Raw genomic sequence first — 10,277 nt, 5'->3', positions numbered from 1 at the left:
AGGGCAGTTGTCTGCTCCATTCCATTGATCATGTGTTAGGGCTTCCAAATCCTATTACATTGCCAGGTAATCAGCATCCAATAGTCACTTATGACAATAGTATTCATATCTGGACCTTGAACACAATGTCATGTTTTATATAAGTAAAAGGACTATATTCTATCAATGGTCAATACTGAGGAACTCTAGATCATACACGGCAATCCCCACTTCCCATATCAGGCATGATTCTTTCATTCTAACGTGCTCCTCCTGGTTTCACAATTTAGTAAGGAAGCCAAAATATACCTTTCCCAAATAGAGAGAAAGATATAAAATATATAAAGAGAGAATGTATAGGGAAATTGCAGAGAAGTGAAAGAACTATAATGGGGGACTTCAATTATCCTAGCATAAACTGGGATAATAATAGTGCAAAAGGTAGAGAAGGAGAAGAATTTCTGAAATGCATTCAGGAGAATTTTCTTGGCCAGCTTATTTGTGACCCAACAAGGAAGGAGGCATTGCTGGATCTGTTCTGGGGAATGAGGTGGGTCATAAGTGGATAAAGTGTCAGTAGATTATTTAGGGAACAGTGATCATAACATCAGAAGGTTTAGGATAGCTATAAAAAAAGTACAAGGAGCAATCTAGAGTTAAAATACTCATTTAAAGTGCGGGGTAGGGGTGCAATTTAGGTGGGCTGAGAATGGACCTGTCCTGGGTAAATTGGAATCAAAAGATGGGCGGGTAAAATTGTAATGGAACAATGGGAGATGATTCAGATTAAATTGGGGTATATTCCCATGAGGGAGAAAAGTACGGCAATCAAAGCCAGATCTTGTTGTGTGATTAAAGAGGCAGAGAATAAGGTTAAGCAGAAAAGGGGTTGATATAACAATGTTAGATTGATAATACAATAGAGAGCCAGGCTAAACATAAAAAGTTCAGAGGAAACAAGCAAAGCAGAGAGGTAGAGCAAAAAAGGCAGCTAACTTAAGAGAGATGCCAAATGTCTTCAACAGGCCTACAAATAGTTATGGGGTTGTAAGAGGTTGTAATACATGGAGATGAGGGCATGGATGAGGTACTAACTGAATAATTTGCATCCTACTTTACCAAGGAGGAAGATGCTGCTAGAGTCACAATGAAAGGAGGAAGAAATAATAAAATTGATAAAGTGGATATATTTAAAAAGGCTGGCTGTATTTAAAGTCACCAAGAACAAATTGGATTCATGCAAGGACATGGAGGTAAGGACGTAAATTATGGAGGTGCTAGCAATAACCTTCCAATCTACCTTAGATATGAGGGTGAAAGAGGACTGGAGAATTGCAAATGTTCTACCTTGTTCAAAAAATGGTGTAAGGATAAACCCAGCAGCTATAGGCAGCTTAACCTTGGTGGTGGGTAAACAATAATCTGGGACAAAATTAATAGTCATTTGAACAAATGTGGATTGATTAAGGAAAGCCAGCACAGATGTGGTAAAGGCAAATCATGTTTAACCTACTTGATTGAGTTGTTTGATGAGGCAATGGAGGGGGTTAATGGGTTGATGAGAGTACTGTGGTTGATGCGGTATACATAGACTTCCAAAAGGCATTTTGACAAAGTGCCACATAATAGGCTTGTCAGCAAATTTGAAGCAAACCAATGGATTAAAAGGGACAATGGCAGCATGGATACAAGGTTTTACAAGTGACAGGAAACAAGAGTAGTGATGAACACTTGTTCCTTAAGCTGGAGGAAGGTAGTGGTGTTTCCCAGGGGTCAATACTTGGATCACATTGCTTTCCTCAATCTACATTAATGACATCAACTTGGGTGTACAGGGTACAATTTCAAAATTTGCAGATGACACAAAGCCTGGAAGTATAATGAACTGTGAGGAGGATAGTGATAGACTTCAAGAGAATATATATAGGTTGGTGAAATGGAGAGGCATGCAGATGAAATTTAATGCAGAGAAATGCAAAGAGATACACTTAAGTAGGATGAACAAAAAAAAGGAATATAAACTAAAGGAAACAATTTTAAAGAAGGTGTAAGAACAGAGACATGTGGAGGTCTATGTGCACAAATCATTGAAAGTAGCAGGGCAAGTTGAGAAAGGAGTTAAAAATAATATGGGATCCTGGCCTTTATAAATAAAGGCATAGGGCAGAATTTTTCATCCCGCGGCCCGACCCAGTGGGGAGTAAAATAGTGCGTGATGACGTCAGGCGAGGTGGGCAAGAATTGGCCATTAAGTGGCCAATTAAGGGCCTCAATTTGGGTGAGGATAGGCAAGCTGCCCTATATGCCTCACCTGCACCACATAAAATTGTAGACAGGGGCAGACCCTGGGGCTGAGCTGGAGGGCGGCGGGGAGACCACTGAGAATTTTCCGGGCCCCTCACTGCCTATAAGCCTGTTGATGGAGGACCATAAAGTTCTACCCCTGGAAAAAAATGGCTTATGATCTGTTGGATACCTTTCCTGTTCGTGTTGAGCACATGGCTCCTAAATCTTTTCTTTCCTACTTGTCAGCCTGTCTGTTCAGTAGGGTTAATTCATAATTCTAGTGTTCTCCTTAACGTCTAGTCTATTCTTATGTTAGCCTGCAACATCACTCCAGAAGATAATACTCTCAATACAACAAAGTAGTCCTTTCGAAGCTGTGCCTGTAACACTTACCAACAAGATATCAAATTAAGGGCAAGTATCGCTACCTTGCACATTATCAGGAATGAATTAAAGATAAGTATCACAAAGCTATTCTCAGTAACAATTTGACATATGTCCTTCATTTTGAAAACTGCATTTACGGCAGTTAACAGAATGTCCAATAGTTCTTACCTTCAGTGAAACATTCAATAGTATTAGCAGGGCCTAGGATAGGGTAACCATCTTCATTCAATCTTATATTACTGCCTGTGGGACATGTTGGAATGACAGTAGTAGGCTTGGTTGTTAACTCTGTTGTAGTTGGCTTGGTTGTTAACTCTGTTGTAGTTGGCTTGGTTGTTAACTCTGTTGTAGTTGGCTTGGTTGTTAACTCTGTTGTTGTTGGCTTGGTTGTTAACTCTGTTGTAGTTGGCTCTGTTGTGGTACTTCTGGTCCTTGCAGCCATGGTTGTTGTAGGTGTAGTAGTAGGTGCAACTGTCGTTTCTAATTGGCGGATTAATCCAATGATGGGCTTGCCTCCGACTGACAAAATGGGCTTACCTTTTGGGTCAACTAAAGGTTTACTATCTCGTCCATGTCCAAACAGAGGTAAACCATTGGGACTCAGAATTGGGGTTCCTTTTTGATCTTTAAAATAAAAATTGAACAAAAAAAAGCCAGTCATTTTAGCGCAAGGTCTTAAATATCTTTTTATTCTCATTATTCATTCATGAGGCATGAGCATTGTTGGCAAGGGCGGAATTAATAGCCCATCCCTAATTGCCCTTGAGATGGTGGTGGTGACGGCGCTTAGTGAACAATCTTGAGTGTGCTAGGAATTACACTAACAACGAGCCTCGCAATATGGCTCACTTATACCTGGTAGAAGCTACATATATTCATGCGCAGGAGTCTGTCCTCTGAAAAAAGAACATGTCCCGGCATTGAACTTTTCTCAATTAAACAAAAGCATGAGGTACAACTGTTCCCTGGTGCATTCCTCATGGCAACACCTTGATCAATCGGTGTTGACTTGCCTTTTTTGAATTTAAACAAAAGCTTGTGAATAACTGTTGCCTGGTGCATTCTCCATGACAATTACTCGACCAAAGTTCACTTGCCAACCAATCAGCACCCTTCTCTCAGGCAGTATAAATTATTGTTCCCTTTGGAATTAAGTATTCTTATGTCTGTCCTGATGAGTACAAGATGAAAAGCTTTGACAGCATGTTTCTTTTGCCAGCAATAAATCTATTAAGCATCAAGTGCTGATTCAGAATTACTTTTCCTTATTTAGCCAAATTTATCTTAAAGGGGCTCGACTGGAATTGCACAAACCTAGTATAGTTCGACCATCTGCTCCCAGTTGTATTTGGAGGGGCTTTCCCTCTGTATCCTGGAGTATTTGTCCTTCAGGGTTCATCAGTATTCCTCGGTCAAAATCTACAATCTGTTTTAAAATAAAAAACTAATATGTCACAATAGCAACCCTTGTCTGATGAGCTGATGAGAATGCTTTTTTAATTGATTTGACTCTTGACATTGTTGATTTGATATTTGCATGATCCAGTTGTACAAGAAATACTCAACCCATTTAGTATCCTGAGGTCCAGCGATGACCCTACGGCCAGTTGCCTTTTCATTACTATCTCTGTCAACCGAAACTTTGCTCCCTCTGTCAGCTGTTAAATTTGGTCTCCCAGTTTTCCCTGTGATTTGACACAATATTTAAATTCATTAATATGAGTGATTTTTGCTGAAAATCTATATTTATTATGGATCCTATCTCAAGTTTTTCAGTTGATGATTGGAATTTTTTTAATCTTATGAAAATCTAATGTAAAATACATCTTCTTTCTTTACCTGAACCTAATCTTACGCATGGTCTGCAAAGATGACAGAAGGTGCTCAAAATTGTCTACCATTTCCAACTTTACCTGAATTGAGCTTATTATTCAGGGATATTACTGTGCACAAAAATAGAAACATAGGAACAGTATTGAGCCTTTTAACCCTTTGAGCAATTCAATTAGATCATGGTTGATCTGTATTTTAACTCCATGTGCCATCCATGTGCCAACCCATCCACACCTTTGCCTAAGAACAATCCATCAATTTCGGTTTTGAAATTTTTAATTTAACTTAAAGGGAGAAGCTTCCTCTGACCTTAATGTGAAGATTAGTAAAGCTCTATTTTTGAGCTTCTGGCCTCTTTTTCTGGACTTCACCAAAGGAAATAGTTTCTCTCTACCACATCAGCTCCTTTAATTATCTTAAACACCTCAGTCAGACAACTTATTAATCTTCTATATTCATGGGAACATGTTAATAGGGCTGTTGCATTTTTAACACTATTTTTATAACTCAAAGCCTGCAGGTACAATTGTGTGGTGCTTGTACCAGAACTTACAGTCATAGTTGGTATGCTGAGTATGGGTGGCCTGGATCCTGTACCAGCTAAACTCCCTGGTATGGTTTTTATCATATTGTACCATTTCAATGATGAAACACAGTGACTATCACTCTCTAAGCTATCATAATTGTTTTTAATTTACGAGCTCCCCTTCACATCCACTCTTTTATCATCTTCCTGTTCTCACGAGTTCTTGTAAATTCTTCAATTACAACTAGTTGCCTGATGATTTTGCAGGCAATATTAATCTGTTTTGTTTCTAACGCTGAGATTAGCCAAAAGCCTCAAAAAAGAAAACAAAAAAGTTCCATATTAAGATTGCAGAACATAGATTCCAATAAAAACATTTACAATTACCTAAAGGGATGTAAAATACAGTGGCTGCTGGAATTGTGAAATAAAAACAGGAAGTGCTTGAAACACTTGGGTCAGGCAGCATCTGTGGAGCAAGGAACAGAATTTGCATTTCACAACGCACTCTCCCCTATATTGAGGAGATCAAACACAGATTGGATCATTACTCTGCTGAACATCTCCAGCAGTCTGCATGTTTGACCCTGACCATTTGGTTGTTTACCTCTTTAATTCTCTATCCAACTTCCACTTTAACCCAGACCTCTCTGCCCTCAGCCTTCTACACTGTTCCAATTGAAGTTTAACTTAAGCTCAAGGAACAATACTTCACCTTTCTACTGGGCACTTTAATGCCTTCTGTACTTAAAACTAAGTTTAAAAACTCTAAATCTTAACCATTGTTCCTATTTTCTCAGACAGATGCTGGCAATGGAAGATGGCTACTGGGAGTGGTGGACGTGGGGGCTGGTATATGGGATGGGAATTTCCTGTATATACATGGCCGACAAGGCCACACCTCTGGGGTCACATTTTTGCAGCATGCAAGCTTCTCCTCTTTGCTAGGTTTTCTATGCATCCCTTCCCCAATACCGCTTTCCTATAAGCATTTCCACCTGTTCTGGGCTCATTTTTTGTTTCTTTACTTGTACCTTTTGCCTTGCACAATCATTCCTTTTGTCATTAAATCACTCTTTACCTCCACACTATCACAGACATTTCCCCTTTGTTCTTTCTTCATTTCGTCTCCCTCTTTCCCTGGCAGTACTTTTCCATAAAATCCATTAATTTCTAACATTTTCTAGTTTTGATGGAAGATCATGGACCTTTTTCTCTTCCCGCAGATGCTGCAAGTCCTGCCAAGTGTTTCCAGCACATCCTGTTCTCATTTTGTGCATACTTACATTGGTCTGGAGGAGACTTCCCAAATTTTTTAAATCTTCCTGAACGTAAAAAGTTTCCTGTGATCGTTGACCTAGAAGGAAACCGTGTTCTTATCCCTGGGAAACGGTGTCGTTGTGAAGATGGTGAAAGGGGATGTGATGCAGAAAGTTGTGGTGAGGATGGGGAGAAAGGCTGTCTTCTATTTATTTCCTTGGAGCCTGAAGGAAATGAAGATGCTTGTTGTCTGGAGTGTCTTGAAGATGACAGAATATGTGATGAAGGAACAGACTGAGTTACAAAAGAGGTAACTGGTTTTGTTGGCAGACTGGCTACAAATTCTCTGTTGGCACCATTGGGATTTAAGTAGGAATTTGCTCGTTCAGATAGATGAGAGTGTCCCTGTGAAGTTGAAGAGGAGGTAGTTTGGAATGGTACCGAAGAGAAAGATGGCTTACTTTTACTGTCAGGTATTCTAGCATTGGCAATACGGGAGGTAGAAAGGCGATTTGATGGCAAAAGTGAACGTGAGCCTTCTGAAGATTTAGAGGAGGAGGACTGGACTGATGAAGATGGATGGGACTGAGAGGAAACAGAAGAGGAAACTGGTTTTCTTTCAGCCCTTGATATCAGCATGATATTATAGACACTAGAGCCTGTGCTAGGCTTTAATAGTGAAGATTTGTCTGAACTTTCTGAGGGTGTAGAAAACGACTGAACGGGTGAAGGTGGAACATGCTGAGAGGAACTACTGGAAGTAGTTAGTTTTCTTTCAAAGGAAGATGAGGATGTTTGCTTTCTATCAGGACCAGACAATACCTTTTCATTACTGGAGCGTGTGAGAGGATCTGCCCATGAAGACCTGTGATAATTTCCTAAGGATGATGAAGAGGAGGATAAGACAGGAGGAGGAGGATTAGATTGTGGTGAAAATGTGTTTTTTGGGGTCCCCGGCACAAGTTTGGTCTTAACAAAACTGGATCCTAATAAAGGGTTACTTTGTGAAGCTGAGTGTGATGAAGATGTGGAAGCTGGCTTTTTATCATGATCACTAATCACCCTTCTTCTATTAGAACTAGGCCAAGACTGGGAAGATGCAATATGAGAAGAATTTGAATTTGAAGCTGTTCTTGAGAGTGGTCGTGTCGATCTAGGATCAGGAACAGAGAATGACTTTGGTGACTGGGAAATTGAAGTCTGTCTACTCAACATTGAATTATGGCTAGATTGCTTCAACTGTATTAAAATGCGATTCTTGTTTTTTTTGTTTCTCTCTTTGGCTTTTTCCTCCTCCTCCTCTTCCTCTACACTTTCCTGTTCCTTATTTTCCTCTGAAAACACAGAAGGTGATCTCGCAGAGGGAAAAGTTGAAGAAGTCAGAAGTTTGGGCTGTTCTCGGCTTGGCTCTTTTGTTTCATTTTGTGTCTGAACAGGTGATGAGCCAGAAGTAAATTGTTTTCTAAGACTTGCTTTGGAATTTGTTATTCTTATCTGAGATGGGTTTCTGTTGGATGGGATTGCAGAAGAGGTAGGTCTTGTTCTAGTTAACAGTTCACTGTTTCTCCTGGAGTCTGTAGCTGAATGCTTTGATATTGTTAAGGGAAAGGAAGGAGGGATTAATGATGAAGAGGAGAAATGCAAGTTTTGAGCTGGTTTTGTATCAGAGCCAGAAAATGGTGAATGGGAGTCAGGAAAGGGAGAGGAAGATTTTCTCATGTTTGATCTGAAATCAGAGATGGGTTTAGAAGCAGATGAAAAAGATGGCAAGCGTGATGAAGGCATGTTGGGTAAGGACTTGGAGGCTGAAGACGACGCGAATCCTGGAGAAGTTAGAGGTTTGTCATGAGTCCTATGATGCAAAGTTGCAGCAGTATTGCCTGCCAAGAAAACCAGAGCAAACTGTTAAATATAAGTGCTACTTTTCTGTAAGACTAAATACATAAACCGCTTTTGCAGTGAATAATAAGAGCAACTGATTAAAGATATTTAAAAGCTTGCAGAAGGAAATAGCCATGTTCTATCATAAAATCACAGATTGTTTTATATTTTTAAAATTGGAATGCCAAGCAAACATTCAGACAGAAGAGGCTGGAAACTTTGAGTAGTGGTACAGTAAGCAATGCACAGAAAATGACAACTAATGTTGCATAGGATACCAATTAAAATGATTACAGTTTTTTATTTAAATGTGAATGGTAAGTTATAAAATCTGATGCAGAAGATAAGGGTCATGATTTATTTTATAGGCTGCACCTCTCAAAATAATTCTGGGCGAAGGACTGCCAACACTTTAAATGCTTACCTCTTCTACACTAACTGTTTCCTTCCAACTTAGAATGTATTTTTCTTTTCTTTAATAACCTTGGTTTTTATGAAAACAGAGAAATAATTAGAACAAATAAGCTAGAATACTTTTGGTGGATCAAATTCACCTATTTGACTTAATCCATTCCTCAATCCCCTCCCTTGTTGAACCATTGCTAATATTCACTTTCTCTAGTAACTTGCTCCAGAAGGATGGCACCATCCTGGTGCAGCACCACTGGATGCCCCGCTTCTGAGCTGTTGCATGTGCCTGCGCCCAACTGCATTAAGTCTGATTGGATTTGTTCTGGAGAGATTTCATCATATGACCATCAACTGTCCCACCTCACCCAAACATTCTTATTACTGGTTGCATGATATGTCCATCTTTGTATTTTCTCAAACAAGTTAGAAAGCAAACAGATTTTTCTGATCCATTTGGATGATTTCTTGGCTGCCAATTAAACAGCTTTATCCCTCACCCCTATCCACAATATTTTTACACAAATAGTCATTTGGTAGTACAGAACTTGAGTATTGTTGAAAAAAGTTTTGACAAAATGTCTTTTCAGCAATACGCAATATTTTTATAATTGATAAACAAAGAAATTGGGGGAAATGCATTTATTTCATGGTTCCATGATTTTTCTATCAGATTTCTCACAAGCTTACCCTGGAGGTTCTTCAATTCCTGGAAGTTTTGGGTCAATCATGGAGGGTTGACATTCCTAGTGGGACTGGAGTTGCATGTAGACCAGACAAGGTAAGCACAGCAGGTTTGCTTCTCTAAAGGGCATTAGTAAATCAGTTGGATTTTTAACAATCCAATAGATTCATTGTCACGTACTGTTACCAATTTTTTATTTCTGGTGTTGTTTTTAATTCAATTTTGAAGTTAAATTCTCAAACTGCCACGGTGGGATTTGAACTCACATTCGCTGGATTATCCTGTCCAATAAAATAACCACATTTCTGCAACCCATAATTCGTAAAATCTATAACCATTCTTGTAATTTAGCAATTAATAAAAATCTCTGTTCTCTCCAAAACATAACTCACTATGATGAGCATCAAAGCCATTGTGAAACCCACATGTTTTACAAAAAGAAAATTGGTCACCTCATTTAAGGAAGGATTGAAGGAAGAAGCATTGGAAGCAGTTCAGAGGCTTACCAGACTTAATACCTGGAATGGGCGGGTTGTCTTTTGAGGAAAGGCTGGACAGGCTACGCCTGTGTCCGCTGGAGTTTAGAAGAGTGAGGTGACTTGATTGAAACATGTAAGATCCTGAGGGGTCTTGACAGGGTAGATGTGGAGAGGATGTTTCCTCTTATGAGAGAATCTAAAACTAGGGCATCACCGTTTAAAAATAAAGGGTCACCCATTTAAAATGGAGATGGGGTGAAATTTTTTCTCTTAGAAGGTTGTGAGTAGTTGGAACTCTCTTCCTGAAAAGGCAGTGGAAGCAGAGTCTGAATATTTTTAAGGCAGAGGTTGATAGGATTCTTAGTAAGCAAGGGGGTGATAGATTATCAGGGGTAGGCAGGATGCAGATTTCAGGTTACTATCAGGTCAGCCATGAACTTATTAAATGGTGGAGCAGGTTTGAGGGGCCGAATGGCCTACCCTCGCTCCTTGTTCATAACTACATCCAACAAAAGAGCTAGAAACATTCAGCAGATCAGTCAACATACATAGG

At 39.5% G+C, this 10,277-nt stretch overlaps 1 protein-coding gene across 3 annotated transcripts in view; it reads right to left on the bottom strand.

Moving 5' to 3' along the window:
- Window positions 1-10,277, bottom strand: part of fndc1 (fibronectin type III domain containing 1) — a 256,905-nt gene that overhangs the window by 89,676 nt on the left and 156,952 nt on the right. For 2 of the 3 annotated variants that reach the window (XM_078556838.1, XM_078556840.1), the window contains 4 exons: window positions 6,298-8,151; window positions 4,219-4,337; window positions 3,967-4,078; window positions 2,821-3,276 (listed from right to left, as the gene is read on the bottom strand). In XM_078556838.1, coding sequence (XP_078412964.1) covers window positions 2,821-3,276; window positions 3,967-4,078; window positions 4,219-4,337; window positions 6,298-8,151 — 2,541 coding nt within the window. The remainder of the gene's footprint in view (window positions 1-2,820; window positions 3,277-3,966; window positions 4,079-4,218; window positions 4,338-6,297; window positions 8,152-10,277) is intronic. The other variant, XM_078556839.1, reaches the window with a different exon arrangement.

Source organism: Cetorhinus maximus, chromosome 14 (genome assembly GCF_964194155.1).
Source record: "Cetorhinus maximus chromosome 14, sCetMax3.hap1.1, whole genome shotgun sequence".
Lineage (NCBI taxonomy): Eukaryota > Metazoa > Chordata > Chondrichthyes > Lamniformes > Cetorhinidae > Cetorhinus > Cetorhinus maximus.
Note: the sequence above shows the minus strand (reverse complement) of the source record. Positions and strands in the feature narration are given on the sequence as shown.